Raw genomic sequence first — 14,614 nt, 5'->3', positions numbered from 1 at the left:
TGTTGCTACTGTTTCTGTCTTATCAATTGAAACAATTTCAATTTGGTTATTTCACTAGCACTTTTCCTTTCTGCTTATAACTCTTCCATTCACTTCTGAATTCAAAGTTAAAACTCTTCCCTATTACAATATGCTACCTAAAACTTGAAACACATTTTTAAATACAGTTCTCTTATTAAGTATAGATCGGGGCCGAATTGGGAGTGAAAAAAGGATTGAGAATAATGTAGTTAACTACTGCTTACAGGAAAAAAAATAAGGAAAAGGAAAATTATGTATTATTGGATAAAAGATTGATTAGGATTACTTCAAGGGATGGTTGAATTGTCATTTTACATATTTCAGTATTTTATGTCTCTACCTAAGCAGTGTTGTTTTAAATGTTATTGGATAATTGTAACATTTTAAAATTTAATTTTAATATTTAACCAATGCCCAAACATTTATTGAAATCATGTTGTAGGAATGGGAGAGTATTGCATAGTGCTTGTTTTATTGCAATATGATCAAATGTATCAATTTGTAGTTTACTATGAAGACAAGACTTCACTGTGTTAGCTGATTATCTAGAAAAAATGGCTGAGTTTAATTGAAGGACATTTCCTGTTACTAGAACTGTTTTATGAAGAGTGTATTTCCAATCTTAATTGGAACACTAATCATTGACTCTAAAGGTTATATAGAAAGGAAGCAAACAGTTGCTTGTTTGGTTATGTTAAAATATCAATGGTTATCTTACAGTATTATCAAACCTTATCATCTATATTTTCATTTTCCCCTTACCTACAGTGTGAACTAATTATAGAATTTTTTTTTTACTTCTAGAATTTATATAAAAATTTAAGCTTTTTTTTTTTTTTAAATCCTTTATAAAAATATTTTAGCCTTTTAAAACAAAAAATATCCTGCCTGAAATTCTGGGTAATTAAGTAATTTCACTTTTTGGTCTTTTAGGGTTTTTCTTACTTTTCTAAAACCCTATAAATTAAAAGTGGAAATTTAACCTAGTATTAAATCATGAGTGTATAACATTTGTCAGGCAGAAAGAAAAATGTCCTTTTCCCAGACTCAGGAACTACCTTGTTCTTGTTAACTTCTTGAACTGGCTAGTTGCTCTAAGGTATGTACGCAGGCTTTTAGAGAAGAGTAGTTTTTTTCTCACTCTCTCTGATTATTATATACCTACCTGTCAGATGACAGTTGATAATTTCCAAAATAGCTACCAAAAAAATTCTCAGAAACAAATTTTGGTGAACATGACTGCCATGCTCAGTAATTTCTAATGAAAACATTGTTTAGTTGAAAAATGTCTAATTTGGTAAATAATTTTCTTTCAGTTTATAAGTATTATGTTCTTCATTACTTAGTGTAATTGAAAGCATTTTTTATTTTACTTTTCTGGAATCAGTTTATTATAGTTGTTCCTATCCCTGTTTCCTTGTTACTTCATTTCATCTACCTACTCATCTCCCCATCATACAAATTAGCCTTCTTGTGTATACCAAGCACTGCCTCATTTTGATGTGTTCCTTTTATTTATTTTTGTTAATCATTGTGCTTAGCGTAGAATTTTATGTCATATAGTGTGACTAAAGAATGACATGATTATCATGTGGAGTTTAAGGTAATTAGATGTACCCTGCAACTACTTTGAAATTTTGGGGAAACTTAAGATAATTGTTTTTGCTTTCATTTTTATATGTAATACCTTGGAATTTGCTCATGATTTTTTCAAATTACTTTGCCTACCTATACCTCTATAAAATTTGCTATCTGGCCAGTTACTACATTTCCTAACCATAATTTTTAGATGATAGACATGTTGTAGAGCTGTGATCTTTGCAGCTTAATGTTTTAAGGAAGCATAATGCACCTCAGAGGTTTCATTAAAAGAATCAAGCTGATTTTTAAAATAGATCTGTCTACAACTTTGATTTTGATCCTTTCTCAAGTAGATTTTTTTTAAGCTTAGAAAAATTGGAGATTAATTTATGGTGTGATTCAATGTTTAGATCATTTATGATTTTCAGAGTTTTTTTTAATAGTCTTCTCTTTTTCCAGCAGAGAGAGATCATCATTGCCTGAATTTAGCTTTGTGACTACAACAGCAAGATCTGTTCCTGTCTGGAGACGACTGTTATAATAACTCTATTATTTTATGTTTGCCTTTTATCAATTTGAATAGATGTTTACATGTACTATAATTAGCATTTTATCTTTACAGTTCTCTAAGGGTACCCTTGAGTCCAGAAGTATATCTGAGTGTGTGCTTTGTCTGACCTTATTCTTAAATGTTTTCTCCCCTTTACTTCCTTTTTTTTTTTTTTCACCATAAGAAGACAAAAGACCTCTTGGTTTCCTAATATGACATAAGTTCAGTCTCAGTCAACTTCAGAATTGTGTCTAGGAAATCTATAAAGCCATGATGCTGTGTTAATTAACACGAACCATTTAGAATGAAGAAAATGATTGAAAAGTTAAGCATGGGTATACTTTTAAATTTTCTGGGTTTTAAAAGGTTTTATTTCTGGGATTAGAATAGTCAGTTAAATTTTTTGGACAGATGGTAAAATATTTTTTTTAACACACACTTGCCTATTTCTTCTAAATATATTTACTCAAGTTGTTCCCAAGACCACTTATCTGAATAATTTTAAAGTCCTTAGCTCTTTAAAACCAACAAGGAGACTATTTTTCTTTCTTTTCAAGTATTGCAGGATGATGACCTGTGGAGTATAGATATTGAAAAATATCTATTAAATGTCTAGTTTACAAGTTTTTCCATATTTTCCTCTCAGTCAAGACATCAAAGACAATCTTGAAAGCAAGGGGAAAGAATATTGTGTGTCTTACATTGTTAAAGACACTAATTTTCCTATTTTAAAAGGCATATGCCCATATTATTTATTAGTAAGCAATTATTAATATTACTAGTGTGAATATGGCATAGAATTATTTATAGAACATGATTTAATTTAACCTAGGTATTTACCAAAAACACTCCTTTTATAATGGGTGCCATTAAAAAAGTTTTCAACATCAGTTTTTGAATATTTCTTCAAATCCTCATGAGACATTTGAGAAGTTATTCTTGGTACAAACTCTTTATTAGGAAAGTCCAAACTACACTTGATTCTGTTCACCCTTGTCCATGCTATATTTTCACTTTTTTTTACGTGCAAAGTTGACTATTCTGTAAACACTTTATTGAGTGTGCATTGCCTCTGTCTTCATGAAAAATAAAAAGAATGAACACATCTATCATAATGTAAATGATCTATTTTGATCCACATTAGTTGAAGACAGCATGATTAATATTAGGCTTGGTTTGAAGGAAAAGGACAGACTTTGGAATGTATTCAAACATAATTATGACCTACTAGTATACAAGGCCTTTTTAAAATTAAAAACTTTAGTTTTAATTTGCAAACTATCATATAGCGAGTTTTGTAAATATTTTTTCAGATTAATTCATTATTTTTTCAAGGAAAAATGCTCTGCCCATCTAATAGTGGTTTCCGTGCTAGGTGAAACCTAAAGAACGTTTTCTGAGACCATATTTGCTGTGAACAGTTCTAGTTGGTTAATGGATGTGGACCACATACTACTGCCCTCAACTTTATTTTGTCATCTTCCTGTTTTCCCCTTGCCTTTAAATTAAAAACAAAATAAAGCAAAACAAAATGAACTACCATTTGAATCAGAGTCAAGGTGATTTGATTCTCATTAAGATCATTGCGCTTTTTGGAAATTGCTGTGAGATCCATTAGATCAGTTAAGTAGTTAAATTCCCATATGTTGATTAATTAAAGAAGGATTTTTATTTCATTTTCCTGAATAAGATTCTCATGAAGCTATGTGTAGATAACTGTACAGAATCACTTGTGTAATTGATGCAGTTTACCGCTGCATGATTGCATTATGGAAACCTTTTATATATCTATATTTTTAATATACTTGGATTTTACACTATTAGCTGTTCTAGTCATGCTATATTTGTTTTTTAAAATAGAGTTTATAAATATCTCAAAATACAAATTGATTGAATATTTTGGTCTTGTTTACAAGATAAATAAGTGATGCAGCCCCAAAGTGTCTTAGGAAAAAGTCATTGGTGCTATAAAACCTTTCAATATCATTTTTGAATCTGTTGTTTGGACTGCTAGGCTTTCATCTATGATTGCTTTTGACTTATTTTTTTCTAACAGCATAAGTAGAAAAGTGGTCTGTGGTGAGTAAAGAGCCCAGTCCATTAGAAAATACCCCATAATTTAAAGATAAGCAGAATGACGTACTTATTTTTGCCCAGCTTCCCCAAAAGAAATTGCTTCTTCAGCTTATCATTGGCTCTTTTGATGGGAGGAACTGTGTTACCCTGGCTAGAATTAAAAAATGAAACATTCCGCATGGCTCAGTTTTCCTATATTTCAAATAGAAAACTTTTCTAGTCTGAAAATATGGTGTAATCCTGCTCTGCTTTAAATTCCCATTTGTCTTTTACTCAACAGGAGGCAGGGTAATTCTTAAATATTTATAGAACATTTGATGAGTTGGAAAGGGATGTATTATTTACATTGTACAAGTTTTGTGTTAATGCGTAGATTGTTTTCTCCATCTACAAAACTTTATTCCAGCACCTTAGTGAATGTTCTTAAGATACAATTTTTTAAGTATCAGCAAAGCATTCGTAGGTGTTTATTTTTTATTCTTAGAATCCTGAACCTGTTCTGGGTGTGATAGAACATGTCTGGCACAAGATTTCCTTTAATAAGTGGTTTAATTTAACGCAACTTCTATGGATTGTTGAACTTAAAACACCAAAGGAATCTTTTCTTGTCTGGAGACTGGATTGTTCCAGTTTTTAATACCTGTGCCCATAAGTATCCATTTCATGAATGCGTGTTGGCATGGGGAAAAATTCCCTGCTCTTTGAGTGGAGCGAAAGAAATTGGTTAAGCTGTAGCAGCTTTTTTTTAATTTAAGTATGGAAACTTGATCTTGAAAAAAGTAAAACTTGAACTAGAAAATTCTTGTATGCTTAGAATGTTTATAGTATTACATGTTTATGTGGGGTTGTCAACATTTTTATTTATAGTTGAATTATGTTTTGTTAAATATCCATAATGTTTATTATTTTTATATTTTGAAAAAATTTTAAATAAAATAGTCTTACTTAAAAGCAGTTGTTAACTTTTTAAAATCGTCCTTCATGTTGCATCAGTAGAAAAATGTGCAGCCCTCAGGCATTGCACAATTGAGAATTCTGGAAATGTTTAAATAAAGAAATGGCTTCACATTGCCTCTTTCCCTCTTTGCCCTCCATTCTCACTTTAAATTGTTCTAAGTCACCTTTGGTACCAATCTGTTTTTTGGCCTAATGGCTTTTTTTCTCATACATATACAAATCTTACATACTCTTATTCTCCCTAATTCCTGCCTCTGCTGCCAGAAATTAGCTCTTTATTCCATTTGGGGACCAAAATAAGCATGAAAATATGTCAAAGAAGGACTGCCATAGATTCTAAAGTGGAATTTGATGTAAAGTACTTACATTGTCAACCTTTGCAAGTTCATAGAACGTAACATAATTTTCAGTTTTCATTTGAAACATTTCTCCTCATTTAATTTACTTTTCCAGCATTCAGCATATTCATTTTATATTTTATTCTATCAAGTGATAAAATATTATTTCATTACAGATAGACCTTCTATCATCTATAATCTGGGTTTAAAAAGCTTGATAAACTTTTCCACTAGTGGCACTGCTTTTATGAGAATACATTGTCTCCAAGTGCATATGTCTTGATAAAAATCTAGTTAGATGTAGTTGTGAAGTAGGAGAGGACTTCAGGTAATAATGACACACTTGATAAAGTTATTTAAAATAATTATATATTTTACATTTAAATAATTATATATAGCCAGCCCCCATGGAATATTTGCAGATTGAGCATGTTGTCAGCTATCACTTAACCTGAAAAATGTTTCTGTATAATGTATTAATGCATTTGGTCTTTTTAAATCCTTTTTCAAAAATCACACATATGTTACAACTAGACATTGAAAATAAAAAGACAAAGGTAGGATGATAGAAAGCCTCTCATCTATAAATGATCACTAGACATTTTTAAGTGGGGTTATATAATATATATTATTCTGTTGTCTTTTCATTTATAACAGATTCATACCATTTTCAAAACTCCTCCATTTGTAGATGAATCATAATGTATTGGATCAATCCTCATTTTGGGCACTTAGGGCCTTCCCATTTTTTAATTTTAATAAAAATGGTGCTGTATCCCTGAACATCTTTGATTATTCTTTCAAGATACATTCTCAGAACTGCTGGGTCAAAGTACACTTGTTTTTAAAATCTGTAATGCATTTTGAATTTGATCTTTTACAAAGCACATTAAGTATAAACACCTACCTTTGGAGAACAGCATAAATTATTTGCACACGTGTTAGAACTTACTGGATTTATTCTATATTCATATAACAGGAACAAAATTATGTCTAAAATAGTAGTTCTGGTGCAATAGTTACATAGATATTTTCCACAATATATAGTTGCCAGGATTTTATATACTAGAGCAAACCTTTTTCTTGGAATTACAGATTTTTATAACTTTTAATAGCATTTTTAAATTTTTAAGAATTTATAATCTCAATTAGTCTGTTGAAAGGTAAGGCAGATTATCTTTGTAAAATGAAAATGGCAGGATCGGGGTATGAATGTTCATTTCTTAATACCATATCTACTACAAGAATACACAAAGTTACCAAATAATTTATAGCAACAACATACTCCCCCATATTTTGTTTCTCAACTCTTCAAACTGCTTTTCTTCAGCAAAATATATTTTTCCCCATGAAGTTCATGAGCATTTGTTACTGAAATTTATGAAGCATGAAATAAACTATGAAAGAAGAATATAAGTATGGGAAGATAGTGAATTCCATGTATTTTGCTCCTATGTCATAAATAGAAAAGTCCACTTTTGAAAAGATAATCCCTTTTGTTGGGAAGAATAAAGTTGCAAACCGAACATTTTCCTGACCTATCCATGGAATGATCATGTTTTATCTACACAATAGTATATTACATTAATTCCAGTATTTGAGGGTTTGCAGTGTTATGTCCATTTTCTTTCATTGTCAACCTTTCATTCACTTTTATAGATTTAAAATAGGTATTGAAGTGTGCAAGAATACATTTTGTGTTCAGTGATATGAGGATCATGATTCTGATTGAAATATAGTACTCAGTGTGATTTTGAATTTAGGACTTGGAGTTAATGAAAAGACCAAATTCCTACTTCTGATTTCAAGGATGATAGAATATAAATTACATACAAGAAAAGTAAGCCTTTGAAGTATTTAACATTCTTGAGACATTCATGTTAAAATGTTACTTATCCCAAAGCTCTCATTTAAATAAAAATTTTCTGTGATATTACCAACCTATTTTTTAAAAAAGGAATATCTATGACAAGACTTCAAGACTTTATTTAGAAGTCAGTGTTAGGAAGAAATATGTAGAAGTCATAGATGTTTGCAGTTTTGGAGTTAGAAATGGATAGCGGTCAAATCTGTACTAAGTTTATTGCAGTATTTAGGTGGTGGTGTTTTTGTTTTTTTTAACTCTAGTAGGTAATAACCCAGTTTTACTTTTTTATATTTTTGTCAAGTCAATATTCACAGAAAATTAATGAATGATAAGAGGCTCTCTGGCATTTAGCAGTTGCCATGTATGAATGAGCTGAGAATATAAAAACTAAATAGGTACCTTGGCAAAAATATTCTTTGAGCACTGCTCAGATTATTAGTCATGATAACCCTCATACATTTCATACTTGTAATACTACATAAATGAAAACTACATATGTTAAAAATATAATCCTAACCACCATTCTTTGGTTAACCTGAAGGAGTGAATTTTTAAATTTTGTTAAGATCTGCAGTGAAAAAAGAATCTCCAAATAAGAGTGCTCACAAAAGAAGACCCATCTAAGATGACAAGGCTGGAAAGAGATGGATTACAGACTTAGTCCTGCACTTGTTCAGAATGAAAGCAGCCTCAAAGCAAGAACACCCCCCCCCCCCATCCCTGCCCCAAAAGCATCAAAGGACATGAAAATTTTATAGAAATGCTTACAGCCAAGAGCACATTTACTCAGGGAGTCCCTTGTGTTCCTCATGGGAAACACTCAAGGTAGAGATGATGACAGCAACCTGAATGGGTTCTCCCCCAAAGAACACCCATTTATCACAAGGGCACCTCAGCACAATTTACTAGTATCGCATGAAGCCGCCACATCATTGAGACTTCAATGTCCAGGTTCATTGTTTCAAGATAATTACTTTGTTAAACTTAGGAAACTGCCTCTGACTTCTCTTGCCCAGTGGGACTTGAGAATTTTCCAGATGTGAACACGTAGGCCTCCCGTGTGCATTTCTGGCTATGGCTTACCACAAACATACAATAATCATATTTCTATATACTATCATTGAACACTTGGAGACTGAAATTAAAGACAATGTCAATTAGAAGCACTGATGGAAAAAAGACAGGTGTAAATCTAACAAATAATGTACAGGACTTGTCTGCTGAAAACTACAAAGTGCTATTAAAGGAAATTAAGGAAGCCTTAAATAATTGGAGAGAGATGTTCATGGGCTGGAAAATCCAACATAGTATATGTATTAAAATCAGACTTTTTTGTAGATACAAAATTATCCTAAAATTATTATGGAAAGGCAAAAATAACTAGAATAAAATAATTTTGAAGAAAGACTAAAGTGAGAAAAACCAGTCTATCCAATTTCAAGACATTTTATAGCTACAGTAATAAAAACTGTTCTTGATGAAGGGATTTTAAGAGGGACTGACACATAGATCAGTGGAACAGATACAGATCTCACACAAATATGCCCAACCGATTTTTGATAAGAGCAAAAGCAATTGAATGAAGGAAATACAAACTTTTCCACAAGTGATCTTGGAATAATTGGACATTATTTAAAGACAAAAAAAAGACAAAAGAACCAAACTCAAAAACAATGAACTAAAACATGAATTACAGACAAATGTAGGACTATAACACTTTTAGAAAAAAAAAGTATCTTTGGGATCTAGGGCTAGGCAAAAAGTTCTTAGATTTAACACCAAAAGCATGATCCATAACAGCTTGATATATTGGACTTCATCAAAATTTAAAATTTTTGAATCTGTTAGAGGATGAAAAGATAAGCTAGAAAAGAATGGTAAAGCACACTACTATGTGTCAGCACTGGTATCTAGAATATATACATAACTCAAACCTCAACGATAAAAAAGCAATCTAATTAGAACATGGGCGAGAGACAAGAATTTCATCAAAGATAATATTTGGATGGCAAATAAGCACATGAAAATATTCAACCTCCTTCACCACTAGGGAAATGAAAATTAAAACCACAATGCCTATCAGAAATGGCCAAAGAACAAATAGGGACACTAAATGCTGGCAAGGATGCAGAGAAAGGATCACTCAGACATGCTGGTGAAACTGTTCTTCTGGAAAACTGATAGTTGTATAGTCACTCTAGAAAACAGTGTGGTAGTTTCTTAAATAGCTAAGTATGCAAATGTCATATGAACCAGCAATTATACTCCAGGTATTTAAATTCTTTTCACACAAATACTGTACACAAAAATGTTCACAGAAGCTATATTCATAATAGTCAAAATCTGGAAATAACCTGTATGTTTTTCAATGGGTTGAATGGTTAAACATTCATTTCATGAAAGATTAGCAGTAAAAAATAAACGATTGATACATACCACCCCTGATGAATTACCAGAAATTATAATAAGTGAAAAAAGCCAACCCTAAAAGGCAACTGTGTTTCCACTTATAGAACATTCTTGAAATAACAAAATTATAAAGATGAGGAAGAGCACAGTTGTTGACAGAGGTTTTTGGAGGAGGTGGGGTGAGTGTAACTGTAAAAGGGCAGTGTGAGGAATTCTTATGGTGATGGAAATGTGTATCTTGACTGTCAATATCAGTAAGCTGGTTGTGATATTGTATTACAGTTTTGCAAAGTATTACCATTGGGGAAAATTTGGTAAAAGGTACATGGAGTCTTTCTCATCTTACAACTGCATGTGAATTTAAATGATCTCAAAATAAAAAGTTTATGTAAGAAGTAAAGGCAGAGTAACAGTTGCCTAATTCCATTCTAGGGCCCAGTCTTGAGAAATGTCTCAGAAGAATGTGTGCTCACCAAAAACAGTGAGGTCTTGAGAGCAAGTATGCAATGCACATAAAAGGAGTAAATTGAGTTTGCATGCTTGAGAATTTCTGGAAGTACTGCAGACTTATTTCTCCCACTAGTTCCACCACAACCAGTGCGAGTAGTCCTACATACATGGTGACTCTCATTTTCCCCATCAGCATTGCTGCCTGAAAGGGACTTCAGAGTGAGAAATGGCAGAATTCACCTATCTATGGAAAGGTAGGTGAGGGTTAAAACAACTGATGCTTACCTTGGTCTCCCTGCCCAGGGTTGAAGTCATGCAAAAGGGCAAGGAATCATAGAACAAAAACAGAATTATAAATTAAATGCTCTGAAGCAAAGGAACAGTTGCACTGAGTGGCCAGATTGTTATGACCACCTGACGTTTGTAGGCAAATTAGCTATAATTTCGCGCTGAAGTTGCTAGAGGGCCAGACCATTATAAACGTCTGAGTAGCACAACATACCTAAGTATCGTTGCTGATCAAGTTCATCCTATCATGTTGATGGCATATTCCAATGGAGATGGCTTCTTCCAACAATACAGTGCGCCATGCCACAGTGCTCGTATTGTGCAGGAGTGGTTTCAAGAACATGAGGGAGACTTTACCTTGCTTAGGTGGCCCCCACAATTACCAGATCTCAATCCAATTGAGCATTTGTGGGACGAAGTTAAAAGAGCCTTCAGGCAGCTGGTTCCACAACCATCAAATCTCACAGAACTGGACAGTGCTATTCATCAGACATGGCGTCAGATTCCTCGCATCACCTTTCAATATCTTGTGATCTTCAGTTGAGCTCTGAAAGCTGAGCAGGAGTTTGCTAATTAGGAGCATTTTCTTTTTTTCTAAAAAATATATTATTATTGATTTCAGAGAGAGAGAGAGAGAAATTTCAATGATAAGGGAGAATCATTGATCAGCTGACTCCTGCATGCCCCCTATTGGGGCATGTGCCCTGACCAGGAATCGAACTGTGAGCTCCTGGTTCATAGGCCAATGCTCAACCACTGAGCACACCAGTCAGGTGGAGAGCATTTTCTTGAGGGAATTGACAGTTTTATGCAAAAATTACTATAGAGGTACCCAATATGGCTCATGTGAAGAATAGAAAGAAGCTCAGTGTGGTTGCAATGGTAACTAATTTTAGAATTAGTACAGAAGTTTTCATCAATGTGTGAGGATGAGATTCCTAGAAATCAAGTACAGAATGAGGAAATCTACATTGAATCCAGGTAATGTAGGCAGTTTCTGCAAAGGAGGATTAGAAGGGACTGTTGAAGGAAAAATGGGGATAAGAGTTATAAGTAGAGGCCAAAGTAAAAAAAAAAATGTTTTAGAAAGAAGGGAGTGATAATATCAAATATTGCAAGGTACAGTGAAGATGAAATGTGAAAATGTCCACTGGATTTTAGGTTAAGGCAGTGGTTGGCAAACTCATTAGTCAACAGAGCCAAATGTCAACAGTACAACTATTGAAATTTCTTTTGAGAGCCAAATTTTTTAAATTTAAACTATATAGATAGGTACATTGTTGTTAACTTAATTAGGGTACTCCTAAGCTGGCCTTTGCTAAAAATGTCCTCAACCTGATTGAGGTACGTTCCCTGAGGTTGACCCCTTCCAACTCTCCCACCCACACTCGTCTTGTATACTTGTTTCAGATAGATGAGTGTGGATGGGAGAGCTGGAAGGGGTCGACCTCAGCGAACGTACCTCAAAACAATTTACCTCCCCCGCGCTGCGTATCCCGCGGCCGCCTGCGCAGCGTCTCTCATCGCCCGATGGACACCCCCCACTTCTTCTAACGCCACTTCTTCAAAATAGACTCTCCCAGGCCGAAAACTGACTTCTGCGCATGGGCCACGAAATTTCAATCGCACTGTACGTGCGGGCCTGCACGTCGTATTTTGTGGAAGAACCACACTCAAGGAGCCAAAGAGCCGCGTGTGGCACGCGAGCCGCGGTTTGCCGACCACTGGGTTAAGGAAGTAATTGATGACACTGGAATGTGTTTTTGTTTGGTTTCTTTTGTTTGTTTTAAAGAGGAACATGGTGCCCTAACTGGTTTGGCTCAGTGGATAAAGTGTCGGCCTGCGGACTGAAAGGTCCCAGGTTCGATTCTGGTCAAGGTCATGTACCTTGGTTTCGGGCACATCCCCAATGGGAGGTGTGTAAGAGGCAGCTAATCGATGTTTCTCTCTCATCGATGTTTCTAACTCTCTATTCCTCTCTCTTCCTCTCTGTAAAAAATAAATAAAATATATTAAAAAAAATAAAGAGGGACATGGGAACCAAATGAATAGGCTAAAGAGTAAAAGGAAGGTAAGGATATAGAGACAGAGTATAGGCTGCAGGTTTTGTTGAGAAGGTAGAATGGAGATACATTAGTAGTTTGTGAGGCAGGTGGGATAAAGGGAAGCCAGATACTTAATCATGTTTAAATCGGTACAGAAAGGAGTTCTAACAAGAAGGTGATAATACTGACAGCTGCCTTTAGTTAGTAATAGAGACACCTCCTCCATTGTAACTGGAGGCAAGGAGAGGGAGAAAAGCTCATTATGCTTTTAGGTTTGGTAGTGGAATTCAAAGAATTCCCATCAAATGGCTTTAGTTTTCTCTGCAACTAGTAGGAAAATCATTTGCGGCATAGCCCCCACCTGTATAGCTGCTAAATAGCACCTCCCCCCTCAACTTTACCATCTTTCCCAGTTGTACCTGAGAATCCCTTAAATATCTAGTCTTAATTAGTCCTCTCACATTCTTCCATACCAGCTCACCTGGACCCTTCACCATAGCCTCTACTGCAGTGGTTCTCAACCTTCTGGCCCTTTAAATACAGTTCCTTATGTTGTTTCCCAATCATAAAATTATTTTCATTGCTACTTCATAACTGTAATGATGCTACTGTTATGAATTGTAATGTAAATATCTGATATGGAGGATGGTCTTAGGCGACCCCTGTGAAAGGGTCATTCAACCACCAAAGCGGTTGCGACCCACAGGTTGAGAACAGCTGCTCTACTGCCAGCCATAGCAGCCTCTGTTAAAACATTGCTTCCCTCTCCCCTACCCACGCCACACCTTCAGGGCACCAAAACTGCACTGTGGTCTGAGCAATGCATCTGTCAGTCATTGTACCTGGGATGCAGTGCATAGCATCTTCTCAGAGCCTGTCTTTTTGGAACACAACTCCCATTTCCTTCCCTAAACTTCTCAAGCCAGTAAATAAACAAACAAACAATCATCATGCCATTCCTTCCATAATTCTTTTCTGCTCTATCCATTCTCTTTCCTGATACCTAACTTGGAGGGTAAAAGGTTCCCATATAAATATCAATTAATGAAAACAAGTACTCAGAGAAGTGGCAAGGAACATGAAGTAATTAGAATGTAAAGAACTCTAAGAAAAATAGAAGTTAGATAGGAGTCCGGAAAGAAACAAGGGTCAGAAAATGTTAAGAACTTTGAACTTCATTCTGAGGTGTTGGGAGGCCAATGAAAGTTTTGAAATTTGGAAGAAAAAAGGAGATGGAATGGAAGGAAGGCAGTGATGAGGGTAGGGGAGTGTGAAATGATTATAATTTATTTTTGATTATAGATCATTTTTGCAATGGTGAGGATGATGAATTGGAAGCAGGGAGGACATCCTATCTAATAAAAGAGAAACATGGTAATTAGCGTTCATCTGCTACCCTTCCCATTGGCTAATCAGGGCAATATGAAAATTAACTGCCAGCCAAGATGGCAGCTGGCAGCAAGGCAGCTGGAAGCTAACATGAGGCTTGCTTTCTTCAGTGATGGAGGAAACCAATGTTCCCCGCCTGCCTTGCCGGCCTCTGATCTTGCAGTTTGAAACATTGTAACAAATATAGAAGCTAAACAAAACCCCAGAAACCTGCTTTCAGCCCGCGGGTTCTCAGAGCTGGAGTTGATACAGAGTTTCGATTATAGAACCCAAACAAACCAGATACCTGCTTTCAGCAGCAAAGGCCTTAGAGCTGGAGCCAGAGCTAAAGTTGGCCCAGAATTAAAAAAAAAAGAAAAAAAGGAGCAGTTGGGAGCTTCAGTCACCCTCCAGCCTGAAAACAGCCCTCAGCCCCTCACCCAGACTGGCCAGGCACCCCAGTGGGGACCCCCACCCTGAAGGGCGTGTGACCAGCTGCAAACAGCCATCAGCCCCTCACCCAGGCTGGCCAGGCACCCAGTGGGGACCCCCACCCTGATCCAGGACACCCTTCAGGGCAAACCAGCCGGCCCCACCCATGCACAAGGCCTCTATCCTATATAGTAAAAGGTCAATATGCCTCCCGGCACCAGGATCAGTGTGA

At 35.1% G+C, this 14,614-nt stretch overlaps 1 protein-coding gene across 1 annotated transcript in view; it reads left to right on the top strand.

Moving 5' to 3' along the window:
• RBM26 (RNA binding motif protein 26) overlaps positions 1 to 5,299 on the top strand; it is a 132,130-nt gene extending 126,831 nt beyond the window's left edge. Inside the window, exon 22 of the mRNA XM_059684930.1 lies at positions 2,062 to 5,299. Within this exon, the coding sequence (XP_059540913.1) occupies positions 2,062 to 2,085 (24 nt within the window). The 3' untranslated portion in view covers positions 2,086 to 5,299. The remainder of the gene's footprint in view (positions 1 to 2,061) is intronic.
• Positions 5,300 to 14,614: the final 9,315 nt, after the last annotated feature.

The sequence above is a fragment of the Myotis daubentonii genome, chromosome 2 (assembly GCF_963259705.1).
Source record: "Myotis daubentonii chromosome 2, mMyoDau2.1, whole genome shotgun sequence".
In the NCBI taxonomy this organism is placed as follows: domain Eukaryota; kingdom Metazoa; phylum Chordata; class Mammalia; order Chiroptera; family Vespertilionidae; genus Myotis; species Myotis daubentonii.
Note: the sequence above shows the minus strand (reverse complement) of the source record. Positions and strands in the feature narration are given on the sequence as shown.